The sequence below is a fragment of the Lytechinus pictus genome, chromosome 19 (genome assembly GCF_037042905.1).
Source record: "Lytechinus pictus isolate F3 Inbred chromosome 19, Lp3.0, whole genome shotgun sequence".
Classification (NCBI taxonomy): domain Eukaryota; kingdom Metazoa; phylum Echinodermata; class Echinoidea; order Temnopleuroida; family Toxopneustidae; genus Lytechinus; species Lytechinus pictus.
Genome location: NC_087263.1, coordinates 4,531,958 through 4,554,459, shown reverse-complemented (window position 1 = coordinate 4,554,459; position 22,502 = coordinate 4,531,958). Strand labels below are relative to the sequence as shown.

At 36.4% G+C, this 22,502-nt stretch overlaps 1 protein-coding gene across 1 annotated transcript; it reads right to left on the bottom strand.

Annotated features, from left to right (window-relative positions):
* Nucleotides 1-5,885: 5,885 nt before the first annotated feature.
* LOC135157642 (uncharacterized) lies at nt 5,886-20,590 on the bottom strand. Its single transcript, XM_064114010.1, has 2 exons — nt 16,915-20,590; nt 5,886-13,930 (listed from the first exon to the last, which is right to left on the bottom strand). Exons 1-2 carry the CDS (start codon nt 17,169-17,171, stop codon nt 13,195-13,197), a joined length of 993 nt encoding a protein of 330 aa, XP_063970080.1. The 5' UTR covers nt 17,172-20,590; the 3' UTR covers nt 5,886-13,194.
* Nucleotides 20,591-22,502: the final 1,912 nt, after the last annotated feature.

Below are 22,502 nucleotides of genomic sequence, written 5' to 3'. Positions count from 1 at the left end.
TCAGCTAAGAAAAACATATAAGAAAACAATCAATTAAAAAAAAGAAAACTTCACTCATTTATGGCTGTTTAATTTTCTGTGGAATATCTAATGTTATCGCCTGTGTTGTGCAAGATCATAAATCGGCACACTACAGGGTCCACATATTTTTGAGAAGTTACTGTAGAAGACTCCAGAATAAAACTCAATTTGTATATTTTACCTGCCACATCTTTGAACATTCAAGGATTTAATCGCTAGAGGGTATTCATTTGTCTCGCAATCTACTATGGTCAACAAGGAAATTCGTGATCACTCTCGCAAAAAGTGTTCACTGGCTTTCTAGGAAATTCGTGATCACTCTCGCAAAAAGTGTTCACTAGCTTACAAGTTCACGAGCTTTCGAGTGCCGCTGCAACTCTTTATCAAGTGACGAAAATTATCTGAAAACGTACTCTATTTATACTAATCTCCAGGACCGTACGCACGAACGCGAGAACAATAGGTGGGCATTGATCCGTTGCGTCGGTATGCGGTGCGGCCGGTAATCCGTATATGCAAATAAGCCGGGGGTATATGCAAATACGCCGTGCGGATTATTTCAATCCGCAATAATGAACCTATTTAGTATTCAAGGATTTAATGCACAAGAATCACTGATGTTGTGTACTGAGTGATGGATATTAATGCATCAATTTGGCATTTACCAAAAATAGACATATCATGCCACATAGATATTCATACATTCTGTAAGTGGACAATTGTGTTTGTTCAGCAATATTACATGACTTCAGTATTCTTTGGAATCTTGGATGTATTAATTGGCATCTCACTTAGTAGCCTGCTGATCTGTGGATAAATGTTTGAAAACACTTGAACCCTGATGGGATATTAGTATGTCTTTGATATAGGCCTATGTGAAAGCACTCTGGTGAGGCCTGATGGTTCTCTACCGTATAAATGAGAACTTGCAGTAACCAAGGAACCATCCATATAGCTGCTTAAAAAATTTTAATGCAGTAATGAAACAAAAAAATAGAACAATCCATTTTTGGGTCATTATGTAAAATTGTCTATGCTAATTTTGGCCCTTGGTATTTTGATTGAGATATTCTGCACCAAAAAGAAATCAGCCCTCACTTCAAACAATAGCATAAACTTGTGCCCATCTGCGATTCTTGGAATAGCCATGGATAAGTATCCTTTATGTCTTGAATTGTTGCATTCTCTTTTACAATAGTGTTTCTCCGAGCACTTAATGTCATATCCATGCCTGTTGCAACTCTTTTGATGTCAGGATACTTCTTTTTTAACTCATCCTGCATCTAACCTCTTCTTACATGCAAACTGTGTGTATGTCTGTCTCTTAGATCAAACTCTTCGCCTGTGAATTTGGTCTGAAATTCATCTCTTCTTCGACACAAATCCTACATGGCATGTTTGCTGCAAAACTTTCAACAAAACCTAAAAGGCCATTGAGTCCAAGGTTGTCTCCACAAATTTGAGACAATGTGCCACGAACCACTCTCACTGAATTGTCAGGAAGAACAATTTCTGCACCCTCTTCACTCTCTAATTTTCTGAGATCTGCTACAAATGGTGCCAATATAAAATCAAATCCATACTTTTTGATATCCAAACAATTGCAGAGAGCAAGTAAATGGATGTTGTCAAGTGAAGAGTTCCATTTTGGGGGAAGATTCTTGAAAGTGATGTAGAAGGCTCCTACCTTGTGAATGCCTCTTTTTGATCCTAGCGGGTTTACAACTTCGAACTCATCAAAATAAAGGCAAATTTGAATAGCCTGACGATTGGTTGAAAAAAGAGGATGATTTTTGTACTGTCGGCCATCACATATGTCGTGCATTTAGTAGTACTTGAATGCCCCATCTCTGTTTCATGTCTTACATGTTCATCTCCCAAGTATCAATCCTAGAGTTGATAATATTGAAATGTACTGGAACGTTTCTGGTACCGTTACTGTTTTGGATTTACCACTTTCACCATCAGTTCGAGAATCATTCCGAAAGCCTAAAAATATTGTTTGGGGTTTCACTAGCCCTAGAATGTTCTCAAAAAATTGCTCTTGTTTGTATCTTGTTTCTAGCCCATGAAAGATAGATTTTTTTAAATCAAATTCAGCTAAGAGATTCTTACATTCTCCATTCTCCAGGTCAATTCCCAAGACCTCAAAAGTCTGAATAACTTTGCTCCTTAGACTTTCAACAACACCAGTATTCAAAGTTGCTGCAGCAGATAACACTCTGTTTGTCATAACATGAGTCATGTTGGTGTTTGATAAAAGAGAACCAATGAAAAATGCAGCTGGTCTTGTACTGTCATTATCTGGTATTGCTCCACCTTGTTCTTGTAGGCCTAGGCTGCGTTTATGCGACCTCAATCCAGAATCATGATTTGAATCATGATTCAAAACACAAACATGAATCACGATATCACAGAATCAGCGTTTAGACGACCTTCATTCCAATGCTGTTTCTCCTCAGATTCGGGCCAATCCAGTGCGCATCACTAGTGCGCAGTTTGACAGAGGAAGTTTTTCGCACGTGTTTCGGCTGTCGAAAAATCTTTTGCTTCCAGAATTCAGTCTCTACCTAATTTTGTTTAATTCTATCATATAGGGTCCATATGCTTCTATTCATCTTGTTAGTTTATCCAAAATGGTGTTCGGAAGTGAATTTCAGCGTAGATCCAATTTAATATTGACACTCTATACTCAACAACAACTGAGATCATTGTCTGTCCAGCTAAATTAATTTACTAGAACTTGAAGTTGAAGACATGACCAAAAAATGAAAAGTAGTGGACGATGCGATGACCAACACAGAACTTGAACATGACAAGAAATGAATTCATAGTACATAATCATGTACATACAATGAGCATATAGAGCGCCTTGAGCTTGGCAAGAGTCAAACCGAAAGTAGCCCGACACAACAGTGAGGTCATATAATCATGATTCAAATCACGATATCGTTTATTCGAACATTTTCGTACGTGATTCTGCAGAAACGTCTTTCCAAACGCCCCTTTTTTCGTGTTTCATGTTTGTGATTCTAATCATGATTATATTCAATTTCGACTAAACGCAATCGTGATTCTGCAGAATCATGATTTGAATCATGATTCAGATCATGATTCTAGGGTGAAAAAGTGGCGGATAAACGCACCCCTATTCTATCATCAATATCATCATCAACATCATCATCAAATGCATCTGCTGCAGGATTATGCATTTCACCAACACCAACACCCAAATCAGCATCAACTAGACCATCCATACCTTGTACAACTTCAGGTTCAGGTTCATCTTGTGGATGTTGGTTTAATAAATGTTTCCTGTACGAGTTGAAAGTGGTAAATGATGAAGGACATGCACCTTGACCACAAACCAAATGAAGATGGGGCATGTCAAATAACGCATGAGCCATGTGTAGATGGCTGATCAACTTTGCAACAGGCCCTGGAATAATCAAATGACATTTATAGCAAAGATACCCCATTTTCTAAGTTTGACAAGACTCTAGACTAGAGTCTAAACTATGAAAGTAGTCTGTATTATACTTCTAACTTAAACCTGAACTTAAATATTTAGTGCATGCTTACCTTGCTTTGCCTCTGACTACACCGTGACGGAACCAACGTCTTGTGCACACTATAGATCGTAGACGGTGCGGGCATTCCATGCCTCATCAGGCCAGGCCCAGGCCAGGCGCGGCCGGACCTGCCCCAGGGGTATACGGTGGTCCCGAAGAAACGTGTGTAGCAAACTCACTAGCGAGCGGCGAGCGAACAAGTCAGGACATGAGTATGCAAATCCGGATCCCAGCTTTGCGAAGCAACCAATCAGATCACGTTTTGCAGTCAGCGCTCAATGTGAAGTGCTACATTTTTATTTTTTCTCGTCTAGCACTCGTTTTCAGCACTCGAATATTCAGCACGTTTCGGTTTCCTTGTCAAAGTTAACCCTTCAAGTGCTGATTTTGGCACTTCAAGTGTAGAATCTCACTCAGCACCGAACATTTAGCACCTCAGTTTTTTGTGTGTAGTATACGTACAGCGTTAACTCGTATACGTACAGCGTTAACTCGTTTACGTACAGCGTTAGCTAGTATACGTACAGAGTGTACGTATACTAAAAAGGGGCCTTCTGATTGGACAATTTCTGTACGTATAGTAAAAATGCCTCTACGTATAGGAAATTGAGTATACGTATAGCAATACGAATTGTGGCAGCGATGGCTTTCCATAGCTTAAAAATCATAATTTTTAGATAAAAGTATATAGTTTGACATTTACTCTATGCATACTACATTAATAATTTATTTGTTTATGTTTAAATTGTCATTTTTTCGTAATATCGACTTTGAAAAAGTGGTATGTATAACAGTATTTTTTTCTCCAACCAAATATTTATACTTGTATCAATGAAGTTCAGTGAATGAAATTTAAATTCAAACTCGACATAAATCATCCTATGGAAAAAATTAATCTAGAGCATCTGAAATGGGATTTCCATCTGAAAGGATGGGAAAGTAGGAAAGGTCTTCGATGAGGAAGGGGACCAAGACTTCTGTAATCCCTTTACCAAGGGCCCGATATCACTAATGCTAGGTTCCCATGGCGATCTGAGCAACTCGATCAAGCCTGACCAAGCCGAAACACCAATTTTACCCCGACCATTTCCGACCAAGTGCTTGATCGTGTAAAGTGCCAATTGCACCATTTAAAAATCGTCATAACTTTAATAGGGGGTAAAAACGATTTCTCTATAAAAATGGAAGGTTTTTAGAGTTTGTTCATGCTAACTAATAAAAACATACCCAAACTTTTGGTCGATCTCTGTCATGATTTTCTGGAAAAATCAAATGGCCGGTTATTTGACTCAATTATTATTTTTCAAACAGGGTTTTTTATGTATTACATGATTTCCCCGGACCGAGACCAAAATGTATGAAAAATTGAAGAAATTACCATGGATTTTCTTTAAAATCCTCACTTCTTAGACTCCCTTAGAGTATGTGATCGTCCTTAAAGTTAAGCAGTCTATCTCACTATTATACGTTCTTGCTCTGAAGAATAATAATCCATTGTTTATGATTTTAAAGGGAATTGGAAAATCCAGCTTTTGGCTCGCAATTACATTCTTCTCCTGTAAATGAAGCGAATACAGTCTGCAAAAACAGACTCGTTGCACAATTTGCGTGCAGTACAGATGAATTACTCTCATGTGCCCTACCATGCATTCACGAAAAGAATGGTATACGCCAAGAAGGGACGTAGAGGGCAGCAACACTTCGCAGTCAGAGTAGTAAATAAATAACTCTGTTCGCAGTACTCTGGGGCTCACCTGAGTATTACAGACCCACATTGACTCACGTATTAAATCATAGCTCATCAAAAATCAATCCCACGATAGATTTTGCTTTAATTCACTGACATTAGTAACAATTAACAGTACGTTAAGACTTGATATGTTAAATACTTGCCCAGCTCAATTTAAAAGTTAAATGGCCTGATATAAGACTAACCATAATTTCTGGCAGTTCATCGCCAGAAAACCAGAACTACATTGTAATAATGATAATAATAATAATAATAATAATAATAATAATAATATATAGCGCATATCACATTATGAATAATGTCTCTATGCGCTTCCAAAGAACTTGGATATTTATTATTATTGTATTGTAGGTGATAATAATTAGAATGAAATAAAAAAATGCAGTCTAGCCTCTCCACAGGCCTTAATTATGAATGAGTATGAACATGACATTGTTTCTATCATTTATATTTGATATACAAACATTTTTTTCTATCTTAAATGAATTATTTTTGTCATGTGATCTTTACTTACGCCTGTCCGGCATGCTTTGCGCGCGGATGAATTAACCGTATGTGCCCTATAGTAAGGGTCAAATAAATAAAGAAAAGTTGAATATTTTGGGCTCAAAAGAAAAAGTGGGTTCTCCGGAATAGATTGATACCTTGCATTCAATATCTAATATAACTAAACACGTTTAAAAAAAGAAAACGTCTCATAAGACGCCCCTCATTTTAATGTAAAATTACAGCGTTCAATTCACACAAAGTCATGGTCCATAATTCACATATTTTGTGCACTTCCTATTATGCTATGGTAATGCAGCTACAAGTTATACTTGTTTGATGTCCAACAATGGGCTAAAATATGAATTGTGTGGAGTTACAACTAAGTTCTTAGCATGTTTAATTTTGTTTGAAGTGATTTATTACCCTTGTATTCGCATAAAACTAAACAAAGTAAATCAACAAAAATTGTTTTTCACAAACAAAAGGTGTATAGAATTTCTTTGGCTCGTATCGCCTCTCTTCCTCATTATAACTCACATATGTGTTGGTGGAGGAGGAGGGGGGGGGGGTGGGTGGGATGGGGTGCTATAGATATATACCATCAAGGCCGCCCTGCTTAAAAGCCAGGAGGATGGGGTATGTACCCCCGACTCAACTCAGCCCCCCCCCCCCCCCCCCCCCCCGAGTAGCTTTCAACGAAGTTGAAACTTCTTTGATTTAATGAAATTATATAAAACAGGATGATGTATAATTTCTTTGACTTATCCTGATGCGCTCCATTTGAAATGATAAAGAAACTTAAGTGTCATTCACAATTTCAAACTGAGGGCGCAAAACAGGACAGGAAATAAATGTGCAGGGAAATGACATGAAGTTTAATAGAATTTGATAACAAATATTGTAATTTTTTATTTTATTTATTACGACGAATTTTATACCTTCCCCTTTTTAAATTAGGAACCTGTTTCCCCCCAAATTATGGTTGTTTAGTAATGAGCTGAAAAGTATTGCCTATATGGAGGTGACGGCAGATATTGATATAAAGATTTTACCCTCCCGGAGCCGACCCGACCAGAAGTTGCGCGATCAATTTATAAAAAAAAAGACAACTTCAAAAAGATATACTTCGGCCTAACCTTTCTCTATTAAATTCCATGCCCTAATGTATACATTTGAACTTTAACTGGCAAGAAACACATATAGCCGAGGTGGAAAAACAGGGTTAGAGAAAGGGTGAGGGAAACAAAGGAGAACTGCAATATTGTCATTTAACCGCGCACAGCGCGGAAGCAAAATTCATACAACTAAATTTAGAGCAAGAATGAAGGAGTTTCGTTTTTGAGAAAAAAAGGAAGAATAAAAAGAAAAACACACAAAGCTACCTTTCTTCCCTTTCCTCCCTTCGCTTTTCCTTTTCTCCTCTCTTTTTCCCTTCTTTTTGGGGACGTTTTTTTTTTTGGGGGGGGGGCGACTGCCCCCACCGCCCCCCCCCCCTGGTACTAAACAATTTATGCAAGGGAAGCATGAGCAGAAAAAAAAAATCGAGATTTAGACCTAAATACGGGACACTCTACTCATGTTTTTGTAAATCATGAAAAGGATGAGGGGATATTTCTACATTAATAATGCGAGCACAAAGCGCGAGCAGAAAACTTTTGATATTGTGATATGAAACTGGATAATGGTTTAAATAGAGAACAAGTTAAATATCTGAATAAACATGCGCGTGTTTCAGATTCAGAATTGAAATCTATCAGCGAGCGCGAAGCGCGAGCTTAAACTATTTGAAATTCCGATCTATCTATTTCAGCTATGTATTTCAAGCACTTTGTAGGAAATTTTTTTTACTATTATTTGAGTTTTTGGACATCCTTAGGACAAGTCATATATGAAAATGATGACTATCTTCCTATTTCTCTTGCTAAGCGCGAGATGAAACAAAATGGACAATTTAATCATTAGATTAATATCTTATTTATCAATGCATAATGAGGGCGAGAAATTGGATGATATTATGGCTTGAAAACTGGACATTTCAAGCATTTTTGGAATTATGAATATGATGCATCAGTTAAAATATTTTTAACCATTAATGCGAGCGCAAATCGCGAGCCAAATTCTTTGATAAACTGTCATGAAAATCAATATTGAGAAATACATAAATCGCCAATCAAAATGCAAGTAGCGCTATTCGCTACGTTTTGACAATCAGACTTGAAAAGGGATATTTCTCAAACTAAATGAAATACACAAAAATAATAGGTACTGAATAAATCTAATTTTGCGAGCGCTCAGTGCGACTAAATGTCAATATTCAGACCATAAAGCTGTCTCTTTTACAGAACGCTTTTAAAAATCAGTTTGTAAATCACACAAAATAATGAAAGTTCGATTTCCGAGGTGAAATGTATAATTGTATTGACTTCCAAACTTGATATTCAAGCACCATATTGAAAAATGACCTAACAGGCAATGTGAGCGCGAAGCGCAAGCGAAAATTTTATATAGTGACATGAAAGAATCTTTTTATTTTCCAAGTCTTCCCCTCATCTGATTTTATTCACTCTGAAAAATTTGACAAGCAAAAAAAAAAAAAAGGTTTTCACCCAAAATGTAAGGTCATTTAGTCCAAAATACATGTATTTCGAATGTAAATGATGCATTTTTCTCCATCATAAAAGACCGAAAAAGTAGGGGGATATTTGATATAGTGTCCCCCTACTATTTTTGGTAGGGGGGACACGTCCCCCTGTCCCCCCAGTGATTTACGTCCATGATTCGGTCTATCGAACCTGCAGTCTATATTGGCCTTCGCTGTATTGGAACCGCGGCCTATCGGGCCTTCTAGCTATCGGGATGACCCTGATTTCCTTTTCTCCTCCCCTGATCGTTAGGGGTGACAAATCGGTGAATAGTATCCACCGACTCTTTTCTACAGAGCTCAATTATCATTCCTGAAATATATCGTTTAAATTTTATCAATAATAATCTGCCTGAATTAGGCCTATATTATTTTATGTAGAATATTATAGATGAGTTAAATGATGTGTGATTAAGGATGAATGGACGTACCCTTTGTTGCATAGAAAGAAGAAAAAAAATAGTGGGCAGAAAATTACGCAAATGAGACACCATTCTCTTTAAGATATGCGAGCTAGAAAATTTTTGCTTAATAAAAGAATTTTGAAAAGGGAATAGGTTCCCAGCGCTCAAAGTCTAAAAAGTAGCTTAATACTTTACCCTTTTTTCTTCTCTTTTCCTGTCTATCTTTTTTTTTCATTCTATTTGATAAAATTATGGGGGAGGGGGCTCGAGCACCCCCCAGCCCTGTTAGGCTAGGCGAGAGATTTGTAATAACCCCCATGCAGCCACAACGAGGTGAGAAATTACTTGTCTGTCCATCTTTTTTCTGGCCTCAGATTGGGGGGGGGGGTGGTTGAACCCCTTGACATCCCCCCCAATGACATTGTAACTATTGACCACTAATCCCGCATACAGTTGTTTCAAGTTGATTTCATACTCTCTAGCCGTACAAAAATAAATTTTGGCTGTTGATACCCAAAAGCAGATTTTTCCCACTCCCCTCCTGACAAAGGGCAATATCTAATTGTATCTATGAAACAGTTGTGCTTGAAAGTTAATAAACCCTAACAAAAGATGCATGTATTGGTAATGTGTGTTGAGTACACAAGTTTTATGCTTATTACCTGTATTTACTATTAAATAAAAAATTACAAAAATTGAAAATAAATTGATGACTTGAAATACATTTTCTGGTAGGGTTCATGAACTTTTGAGCACCACTGTATATTGAATAGCTATAATTATTAAAAAGCAACCATTCCACATATCATCAGTCATTCTTTTCACCAATCACATGAGCCAACTCACAAACTCCCACAAAAGCAAACATTATTTTTTTTTTTAATCATACAATACTACTTTGACATTCAATCTTTCATCAATCATAAAAATAACGTAAATTCTGTGTTACTTTTTACACATTGTTTTTTATTTTTATTTTTAGCCTCATGTTTGCAGAGATCATATATATGAGATTTTAATTGACTTAAACATCATCTTACACAGTGACCATGTGTACAAAATTGTAATGTCTTTCTTTCCAGTATAACATTTAACACTTCAATTCACATGGACTTCCCATCCTCATATATTGAGGCCCACCTTGCACAAGGATAAATGATGACAAGAACAAAATAATAATTAAATAACTTGCTCTTCCTCTGGTGACCTAAAATGCACTGTTTATTTTGATATATTGTACTGTTGTAGCTCCATTTTCAACTACATGTACCTTATGTGGACATACAAATCAGTGGAGAAATGCATAATTTCACTTTTGTCTGATAAGATACATGTATATCAATAGAGCAATAAATTGCAGTTATTAACAATTTACATAGGTAAATATGTTCACCATATGACATGTTATTAGATTTATGGCAGGTTTCACTGAAAAGGTGTATATACATCACCGCAGAATAAAAAATAGCATTATTCTTAAAATATTATTGAAAATAGCATATTTTGAACATTTGCCAAAAGTATGCATTAGTTATAAACACCAAAAAAAAAAAAAAAAAAAAAAATAGTAGCCAATATTGTGAAAAATAACAGTGGATTGCCCATTACAAGTTTCATACAAAACTTCATACAAAGTTATAATAAAAATAGGTTTTTTTTTTTTTGGGGGGGGGAGGGGAAGCAATACACTCAGAAAGAAAAATACGTAAACACTTTTTGTGCCATATTTTCCATATAAAACCTACAAAGAGCAGTTTATGGGCTTTCCATTCTGATGGAGAGCACAATGATACCATTTATGTGTGAGCTTACAAATGGGCATTTTCGCGGTAACTGACATTACACAGCACAATATTTTCACACCTTTCATTGTGTGTATCTCTAAAACAACAAATGATGGGACTTTGTTTTTGATAGAGTTCATGAAGTGAACCTTGCTGTATACTCTGATACTAACTTTTCCACATGTTACCACATTTTTTTACGCATCAGCAAGCAAAAATGTGTCGATAACTGACATTATGCAAAAGGACATGCAGTTTCAGGGTGTTCAGTAAAATTGAAATATCTCATGTCCCTGAGTAGAGAGTAATACTTTAAATATGTAAATTCATGTATTTGCAAAATTTTCAATTTTGGGGAAAAATTACAAAAAATGCAGTTTTCTACTTGAAATCTCAGCCAAATGACCTACCTATCCCCCCCAAAATAGTATCAAATTGTAGGAAATTTAATTGGCTTTCATATGACACTAATTTCATGGCAATTGGATGCTTGTGTCAAAATCTATGTACGAATATTCAAATTTTATGAAAATTCGGCGGCTACTTTCAAAAAAGCGCCCTCACAGGTTAATTTTTAGGATACAGCCTGTTTACCTCATATATTCATATTCAGCGTAGAAAACTGGTCTAGAGGCACTATATGAAAATTTCTCCTTCTCCAAGTGGCACCTTGCTCAATTATAACAGACTAATTTAACATTTTGCTCTATTGCTATGGTTGATACCTCACTTCAAAGAAGACCATTCAAGCATGTTAAGTCAAACAAAAAAGCTTCTTATCATGGTATCTCCCAGAGATGCATTCGAGGGCGGCCTCGAGGCCAAAATTTACTGGTCTCGGCCATGGTCCAAGTCCCGTGTGCAAAGGCTACGGGAAATATTTTTTTTATCTAGCAGCCTTGTGACTCGGAACTGCCGGCCTCAAATACATCCCTAGTATCTACTCACTCTGTCATTCCAAAGCAATTGTTGAGTTGTTGCTGTTTGACCCATTGAGACCCGCATTAACCAACATCAAAATTGTAAGGGTCAAACCAGGCTAATAATGAATTAATATGGAATGATAAATGTTGATAGTTTTTATTCCTTATGGATCTGTTCAAAATCTGGCCTTGGGTGGTTGTAGCTTGAATCTCTGTAACTTCACCACTTTTCTGTGCTTAAACATACTTGTACCTCAGTCAAAACTAGATAAAATTAGATTAGCCGTTTCCTTAACAAAAGTAGCACAAGGTTGGTGGACATGTCTCAAATCATTCACTTATTACAGAAATGCAACAACCATCTGATCAGATATCTGTAAAAGCACTTTATAAGAATTACTATTTTTATTATCACAATCAAAAAGATATGTACATACTACATCTTATAGAATGCTGATCCAGAAATATGTAATGTTTCTGTAAAAATCCTGCAAATGTTTTTTTAAATGCATGAATTCGCAAAAACAATCAAATTCTGGAATACTAAAGGCACAGCGTGAAAAATACAATTAATCCACTGGACATGAGCATGCTTTGATGATCTGGGTAACAAAATGCCTACAACCTGAAATATAGATGTGTATTTTTTTGTAAATTCAATGCTCATGTCCACAATGAATGGCCAAGCGTATATATTTGTTATCAACACGCATTCTATCATGCAAATAACATTTGGGACAGTTGTTTGCTTATTCACATTCTGATTTCTGTCTTCGTACATATTCTGGGAGATTGGCATCCCTGGTCAAGATCACAGATTTCAATTTCTAGAATATCAGGAGTAGGATTCAGGAGGAACTCATGCGATTGCAATACTAGTATTTCAAGAAACACTCGAGAAATAGAGTTTCAAAATTTGTGATAGTTGATATGTCATTTAAAGACAATTCAATTAGAAACTTGGTAAAAATGTCATTGGCCCAAAGTCATAGGAGAGATAAATATACAAAATTGTATGTTTCAATGGAGATGCATAATGCAGTTACAATGGTCTGTTTATTAATAATTTTACATAAACTAAGAGCCATTTCGAATAGTTTTAAATGACTTTAAATAGTTTACACATAAAAGGACAACCCTTCCTTTTTTCATAGCTCTTATTCTGCCTTTATTGAAATATGCAACATATCATTAATAAAAAAGCTAGTGAATGTATTTCTCTAAATAAAGTATATGTTTTCCCAACCAATTTGGTAGAAATTTCATCCGTTTCAAACACGTAATAATTCAATTTGGAAGGACTTTAATTTATCTATGAGATCATCATTAAACAACTTTATAGTTTATTTAATTTGACTGTCATGCAAATCTAAAGTTATCAATTTTTATAGCATGCAAGTACAAGTTGAACTTTTTCTGTTTTAAACAGGGAATGACTCACCACTTTTTAGGCCATGTCCCCCTCAATTTTTTTTGGCCCGTATTGTCTCAATTTGCACCTAATTACGTAAAATGGCATCATATCAATTAGGCAAAAGTCTACTACAAATGAGATAAAATCTGATTCCTAAACATCGATGCTTTTTCACCCCTCTATAGCCTACCTCTACTTATAGATTTTGTACAAAAGCTAAAGTCCTTGTGTACAAGGATATACCAAATGGGTCACTAGTGTCCAGGGGATCAACCAGCTGCATCAGTTGTTCGTGGCGCTCTATACTAAGAGGAAGGGCCGTTGCAGGCACCTCAACAAGATCTGCAAAGTCCATCCCTTCAGGTGGAGGCCGTTCAGCATGCTCTAATGGAACACCAAACATATCCTGGATCGCAGTATGGTTGCTGCCTTGCAACCGCAGAACATGGCCTACAAACAATTGCAGTGGTGTTTTGCTCCCTTCGGTACGCAAACCGTGATTGTTCCACTGGCCTATGAATAGTTTCAGGTCTTGGTTGATCCTGGGTAGGTAAATATAATGTAATGCCCAAATCTGTACAGCATCATCTACATTCAACAGTCCTTCTGCTTCCAGAAAGGAAAATAAGTCATAGTACAGATTTGTGACTCCACACCACATGTCAACCCAGGATCTCTCAATTCGCTGATTGTGGGTACTTGTACCCCTTAGTGCACTCCCCCGACCTCCTCCACGGATAACTTCCATCAAGGAGCACACATCGTTGTTTTCCCCTCCAAAGTCACAACGAACTCTTGAAGGGAGCCCATATGTTGACACAGCTTCTACATATGCATTCAAAACAGTCTCAGCCCTGTTATTGTCTGATGCAGCAAGAAAGATGAGAAGTCGGCTGAAGCCATCGATAGCTCCATGAATAACTACTCTCCACCTGAAGGGTACAATAAATGAAGTAAACACTACTTTACAAAGTTTTCTTTTACATATTTTTTAATCTCAAGTTGAATCATGAAAATGCAAATTATTAAAAGAAAAAAAGACTTGCTTACCAGCATATTTAATTAGATATATAAGTATATCAATATACTTAAAACAATTTCTTTCCGTTAAAAGCAAATCCTTGATTTATTTACAACGATTAATTTAACCCCCCCCCCCTGAAAAAAAAACATGCAATTCCGAAGTCCAAGTGAAACTTTTCATAAACAAAATGTCCTGAAATGTTTTATCAACATAGCCACTTAACATAAGCAATGCAGAATGCAAAGAAATATTAATTCCAAAAACCCAGAAACCAAAAGTCTGAAATACAATTCAAATAACCATCCCGAATCCACCCCTCTCTACCACAAATAAGTGGAACGCCTCTGGCGGTCTCACCTGCATCACACGATTCAATATAGCAGCAGTAATGACTTTGAAAACTACTATAAAATAATTATTCACAAAAACACCATTCATATAATGATATAATACTAATTTCATTTACATTTGACCTTGATCATGTGACCTAAAACTTCTTAGTGATACTTGATTACCCCTATATGGGCAGTTCCACGGTTACGGAACTTTTTTGCATTCAGTCAAAGATATCGGCCATATTTGAATTGTTACTTGCAAAGAAATGGTACCTGACAGTAGTTGCTGAAACCCACTTTTCAGAATAATAACATTTGTTATTGTGATCCACTGAACTGATGAGACACATTATATTCATAAACATGGTTACGGATATTACGGACATGGACAAGCATATTTGAGGAAAAACATATTGCTCAAACTCTGTGAATTTTGAATTGCTATCATAATCTTGATTTATCAATTGGATTCTATGTTCTAGCTTTAATGTACTGCATTACATTAAAAAATTGGTGTATCATTTCATTGATAATTAATTAAAATGTAAACCCATACCTGGTTACGGAGTGACGGTTACGGAGTGATATCAAAAATATCCACTAACGGGCAACGTAAAATGAACTTATATTTAAAAATTTTTGTTTGATATGAAGTAAAATGATTAACTTTAGATTATCCAAAAGAAAATTTTAAAAAACAAGCAATAGTTTTCTGTTAAATTGAATTAAGTGAAAGACAATACATCTAGTCCAATGTATAGAAGTTATTGTATGGTTTAGATTCTCCTATAAGGGGATGCATAAGAAAAAAAAATTGTAGCTAATCATGTTCCCCTTTTGTATTTATGAAATTCCATATGAGTTTTGATAGAAAAATTTGATCCAGATATGAAATAGAGCCAATATAAATTTTTGGAAAATGTCCACTTTGGCATATCCACTATATCTATAAACTTTGAAAGTTATGAACAAAATCTAATAATTACCTCTAAAATGGCCAAAGTTCAATGACTACAAATGACTTTTGGTCATGTGACCTGAAACTCGCATTAGATGTTCAGTGACAATTGATGACTCTTATGTTAAAGTTTTATGGACTAGACCAATGCACTTACAGAGTTACATAAACAACACATTCATCGACCTTTGACCTTGGTCATGTGACCTGAAACTCGCACAAGTTGTTCAGGGCTACTTGGTTACTCTTATGTCCATGTTTAATGAACTAGACCAATACACTTATAGAGATATGATAGTAATTCAACAAGTACCTCCAACATGGCCAAGTTCATTGATCTAAATGACCTTTGACCTTGGTCATGTGACCTGAAATATGCACAGGATGTTCAGTGATACTGGATTACTCTTATGTCCAGGTTTTATGAACTAGACCCATGAATGGGGGGGGGGGGGGGCTATGCAGGGCCCCTGCTTTATTATTTTTTTTGGGGGGGGGGGATTGGTAGAGAGTGCCAGTGGTTGTGTGTATGTAATGGTTTTCTGTGGCTGTAAGACTGTTCAGTGGGTGTCTGCTTTATTGGGGTGGGGGACGTGTCAGGTTTTGTTAGTGTTAGCATGAGTGAGGATGTTTGTGTGTTGTTCTGCATGCTCAGCTATGTTAGGGGGATGCTTTGAAATGCATGAGTGGTTATAACTCCTGGCTGCATACATGAGTTTATTGAAGTTGTAAATGTAAGTGTCCTCGTGTTGAATTTGGCTTTTACTACGGGAAGTGGAACCTGATGAATATTTTTTTTCAATATTATTAGTCTGCTTAACCTAGTATGTTTAGTATGTTTATATTATCTTTACTTGCATTTCACTTTATAATTGTACATCTCTACAATTTAGTCTTTTGCCTGCCATTGAGACGTTTTGTTATAATAAATACCATTTTATCTTACCTACCATCCCTAAATACCTCTCTATTTTCATAAAATCTCAATGCATATTTCTATGGTGAAAAATAAATCTACTAGTAATGACTTTTAAATACTCAGTTTACGAAGTTCTTGAGATATCATGACAACAAAGTCAAAAACCTATAGTCCATGTAAATTGACCTTTGACATCTGACCTCTTGACTTATCACCCCCGAATTCGATCACTTCATCTTTCTATTGGGATACATCCCAACTCCTAGTTTGAAGTTCCTCCTTCAAATGATTCTTCAGATATTGCGGTAATGAGAAGTGGAAAGGTCGGATGAAAAACATATATATATATAATGCATTCGGCACCCACCTTTGATGGGCAGAGGCAGTTATCCCGCTTTTGGGGGGACCAATTCATTCAACAAAAGTTCTCTGACAAAGAAATGGGAAAAAAAAACTCTTAAGGGATCAATTGATCCCAGAATTCCTATCACAGAGAAGGAAAGGGAGGGGGGAAGTTTTCCAGCTAGTTCTACATATTTACACGAACATGTTATGACCAATTTTTCCCTTTAAGAGATGCCAGTCCCAAGTGCTCCCCCATTAAGATATGCCACTAGTATGATTTTGTAAAGCTTCAAAATGTATTTTTTCTGATGGACATTTCAATCCTTCAACAATACCTGATTAATTTGTGGTTGCCATCCAAGTGCCACAGGGAGTTAGGACCTGCAACTCGATACCTCCTTCGATACAGTTGTGGCCTCATCGCCCTCTCAGCAGCTCCCTCAGGGTCAGTCCTCAACATGCTGTCCCTCACACGCTGTCGTTGAACCATAATTCCTCTTCCACGCAGACGTGCCATGACTGCGTTGGGCCCAAGTCGGGTGTTTCCACGCAAAATTTCGATGATGACCTCATCCAACTCATTGTCAGACATGGCCGAGTAAGATCTCACCCTTCCTATGTCAAATTCCCTGCAGAAATGAAAAAGATATGGAAAAGCCTTTTATATATAACCAATATTAATGAGCCACTCAGTCCTGTTTGATGAAATTCATTGATGATGGGCACTATAGGCCTACATATTGTCAAGATTTAAAGGGTAAGTCCACCCCAACAAAAAGTTTATTCAAATAAACATAGAAAACTCAAACAAGCCTAATGCTGAAAATTTCACCAAAAGTGGATATGAAATAAGAACATGATAATAAATAGTGAGGACTTTTTTTGTTTTGTTTTTGGCTTGCTTGCTTGTAAGATTGTCAAGCCACTGTAGGGAAAGGAAAGACTTTCTCTCTCTCTCTCTTTTTGGCTTGTCAAGCAATATTCTGGAACTTTAGAATTTTTAAACCAAACTTAGGCCTCCCATTCAAATTCAATCCTGCATACGTGCCTGGCTATATCAGAGGTTCATATTCTGAAACTTAATCATTCAGAGAGTACGCAATAAAAAAGTTTTGATTCGAAAAATATGCCATAATCTAAGTGCATGAAACTGTACTTTATCAGAATAACTTATGTAGAACAAACTGAAATGCACTTTTCAATTTGCTGAATATTTTATTATGCAATATGCATTTTTTTTCTTGTAAATTGTAAGAAAATATCAAATGTTCTTGTATAATATTGACAATGGCTTGAATATTTCATTTTTCATTTTCATTTAATTATATTTTCCACAAATCAATCAAAATACAAAAAACATATAACTCATTCCTAAATAGTAAGCATTGATTACAATATAAATGCAGATTCAAAGTGGATGGACCTAAAGTAAAGCAAATGCTTGTTGTGGATAGGCCCTTAACAAATAATTAATGTGTAATCATCGATAGCTAAAAATAGTTTAGGAAAAAATAGAGCTGAGCTCGGAGAAAGTTACAGAAACGGGTCACTCGGGACATATAATATAAGTTGCAACAGAGCAAACGAGACCCATAGATTACAAAAACAAAGGTAAATATGGTTTCTTATTATTCTACCTTTACTACTTATGAATATGCATATTATGTGTGTTATATATTACAATGTATATTCCAAAATAATTAATTGTTTGATTTGTTTTGTAGCTGTTGCTGTTGAAAAACATGAAAGGTGGGAGGGGGGGGGGACAGGTCCCAGTTCCACATTTGTTCTTACAGCGGTCATTTTGTCCTCCCTTATCATTTACCCCTAAATCTGTCTGAATAATGATTTTAGTAAAATAAATGTTTCAAATGGCAAAGTTAAACAATTTAGAAAGATATAAATAATTAATTTTTTATACTTTAAATGCATGTTTTGGTGCTAAAAAAATATGCTACTGTCATATGGGTGTGAAAATAACTGATCCAGCAAAAACAAGTACACAGAAGCTTGATAAGCATAGAAAGATCGTAGAAAGATATTTTCTCTTTTACAATAGCAATTTAAAAAAAAGAAAAGTCAATGACCTTTTCCTGTACACAAAGATTTTCAATTTGATGTATTTGATTGCCTAAAAAAGCAGCGAAAATTGGGATATGAATATTGAATTCATCAATTATCAAAATTTATGCTATTTATCAGGATAAAAAAAAATTAAGCCTCAAAACTTAGCTACTGTAGTACGTACTTCAATCGACGGTGAACGGTTTTTGCAGAAACACCAAAAATCTCCGCCATCTGTGGGGTGGTGAAATGGCACTCGACTAAAAACCGAAGTTGCTCTCTAGAAATGCAAAATTTAGGTGCACCACGATTCCCTTGGACAAGAGGGGCAGTGTACGATGTTCCCCCTAAATTCACAGCAGCAGATATAAATTATGTTATATTTTTCTCTGTCCTAGCTTAAAAAAGAAGAGCAAAATTTTATTGGATAAAAAAAAATCTATTATAAAATTGATCTATAACAAACACATTTGTCTAAAAAAATTGAACTTCTTCACCTATTTGAAAACTATTTCAGGTTACATTTACCAATATATCTAAATACAAGTATTCACAGACAGAGATTAGCATATTGTTCAAGAGTTCAGAAACAAACTTTTAAAACAAGCAGATATCATAATAAGTAGTTAAGTAAATTGCAGGGGGCACCCCCCCCCCCTGGTGAGTGAAAGATTTGAAAATACCCAGGGAGTACTAAAGTACCCATAGTTTAAAATGATAAACAGGTGTTTAATGAGTATTCACATAAAAATAGAAATAGAAAAAAATCACACTCCATTTCATATTGATCACAAACCTCATAATAATAATAAAAAAAATAAACTGACTTGCATCATCCCCATCCACTGGAGCTTGTAGTTCCCCCAGCGTAAGGTCTAAACCGTTGACAAGGTCTGCTACTATTTCGGCATTTAGGAGATTTCCTGCAGAACGCTGGACAGCTCTCTTCACAGCTTCAAGTCTGAAATTTAAAAAAAAAGGAAAAAAAAAAGGAAAAAGTAAATTGCAGAAGCAGATACATGGCTGACAGCTTTTCCTTGATATATCTGATTTTCAATCATGCCCTGACAATATTTTCAACAGATTTGTAAAGTAAAATATGAATTGCAATTAATGTTACCTAGGGGGTGTTGCAAGAAAATATTTGCAATCAATCGCAAATATTCTGATGCAATTTTACAGTCGTTTGATCACTTTTAACTTAAGCACTTCATATACTCTCCTTGTTTCATGGAGCAGAGCAGCAATTAATTGCAAGGCATATGTTTAATTTAGGAACAAAAATAGACTTGCAATTGATTGCAAGTTTCTTGCAATCCCCCACTAGAGTACTAGCTTTGATTCCTCTAATTTCAAAACTGATTTCTATGTAGGGTACACTTCCTATTGTCATGGCAACCATAATCAATTAGGGTAATGTTCAGGTAAGGGTAGGTATAAGTACCAAAGTAGGCCTACAGCCAGTATGACTAAATCCCGAGGCATGATATACTAACTGAAGCTATATTCTTTTTGTTATCTATAAGCCCCGAATTCCCAAAAGGCCAGAAATATATTTGTATTAAACTTTCTGCTCCTGTCAGGTAAACAATATATTGTTAGATGTCGATGTGACAAATTAAACCTACTCTCCCCCATTTTTGTAACTTTCTTTTATGATATGAAACTGTTGAACATACCATACCACAAAAGAAATGCAAGTGGGCTATCATTCTGAATACTTTAAAGAGGTGATGAAGCAGAAGGCTGTTTTTGTTATGTTTATTTTTTATAGGCCAAGTACCTGAATTCTTTTGTTGTAAACAAACATTTGTTTTCTTATACTATTTTGCATGTTAGACATGTTATTCTAAATGCAAAATGACAACGTCATCTGAACTTCTGTGATCCATTATATCATGAATGTTTTGTTATGTATATTTTGATGAAAATGATAAATAAAACATTAATTACAAAAAAAAAAATAACTGAAGCTGCTGCTTCTTATGAGTAGACAGTACCGACTACAGTCCACCGTCAGGTGAGAGTGAGAAACTAGATCAAACCTTGGCTCGTTCAAAATATTCACAAAAAATTTGTTAATGACAAATTCAAAGGGAAACTCACGGGACTAGAGTAGATTATGGTCAAAATATCTAGCAGTCTCGATCGGCCATTTTGTTATGAATTTTGAAAGAATTAGGACTAAGTTAGGAGAGGTATCACGAAAGAACTTTTCGGGGGTTTTTAGGTTCCACTCCAGTCTGTGCCTCGATGTCAGGATACTGCCCCACGATAGACCTTCATCCATGAATAGCTCAGTCGGTAGAGCGGGGGTTTCGGATTCCGGTGACCCGGGTTCGATTCCCAAGTGGTGCGCTAGTGCCCTTTGGTAAGGCATTTATCCTCATTACCAGGTCCCTCGGAGAGGACCTTAAGCCGTTGGTCCCCTGGTTGCTTGTTCACAGGCATTCGTGCTTATTTAGCAGTCAGGTAAAAAACCTCGGTATATGAATATAATCGTGGTAAGTGCATAATTTCTGTTCTCACAATTTATTTTGCTAGATTATAGATATTTTTACCATAATCTACCCTAATCCTAGTCTTGAGGACGCAATGATGATGTTTTTTTTTATATACTGTCATATACTTCTTCATCATTGAAGAAGTAGGCCTATAAGGCTATATGACAGTATATAAAAAAAACATCATCATTGCGTCCTCAAGACTACCCTAATCCCGTGAGTATGGGTGAATACACGGTGAGCTCCTAGACCTAGTCCTGGGCTCCCGCTAGTCTTGAGGACGCAATGATGATGATTTTTAAAATAATGAAATATACTTCTTCATCATAATTATTTTAAAAATCATCATCATTGCGTCCTCAAGACTAGGCTCCCGCCCGCTTTGCGGGCGGGAGCTCTCTGACCGAGTTAGGTTTGAATGAGTGGTAATAAGTACCGTAAGTATGCTACCGTTAGGGTATAGTTACTTGTTCCTGACAAACTGGACGGTGTCATTGTTGATATTGTCTGTCGCCATCAGCCTACAGCAGTCACGAATTACCGACCGACATCGCCGAAGATATCGCTCAGCCATTTCTCCTGGTCGTACAACTACAAATATCAAGTTTTTAACAGTTAAGTCCCACCTCCGCTACGACTTTACAGGGATTTACGACTACATATCACGCGCGCGCTAGAATCAAGTTAGCGGCGCAGCAGATTCAGTATGCTCACAATTACAATCACAACTCCAATTGAAACACGTGTTATTGTTCTCCGAGCTATTTTCCGAGCTCCATGCATGATCACTATGCAAGACGGCAGCTGATTGGCCAATTCTCTGTACGTACAAGAGTTCACTAGTATACGTACAGAGTAAACTCGTATACGTACAGCGTTAACTCGTATACGTACAGAGTTAACTCGTATACGTACAAGAGTTCACTCGTATACGTACAAGAGTTAACTTGTATACGTATAGAGTTTACTAGTATACGTACAGCGTTAACTCGCTGTACGTATACTAAAAAGGGGCCTTCTGATTGGACAATTTCTGTACGTACAGTAAAAATGCCTGTACGTATAAGAAATTGACTATACGTATAGCAATACGAATTGTGGCAGCGATGGCTTTCCATAGCTTTCCATATTCTACACCTGTCGTGTGAAGTACCGCGCTCAAAAGGTTCGAAGATCGCTTCCCGGAGAATGGTTGTGTCCTCATGTGCACTAAAACCAGTTTACCGAGGCGAAGCGATCTATAAAACTACATCGCGTGGTGGTTTTCTGAACCGGTTTGGAAGATCGCTTCGACCGTTCTCACTACACGTTAAACTAGTTTCCAGTAAACTAGTTAGGAAGGGAGTGAGAACCGT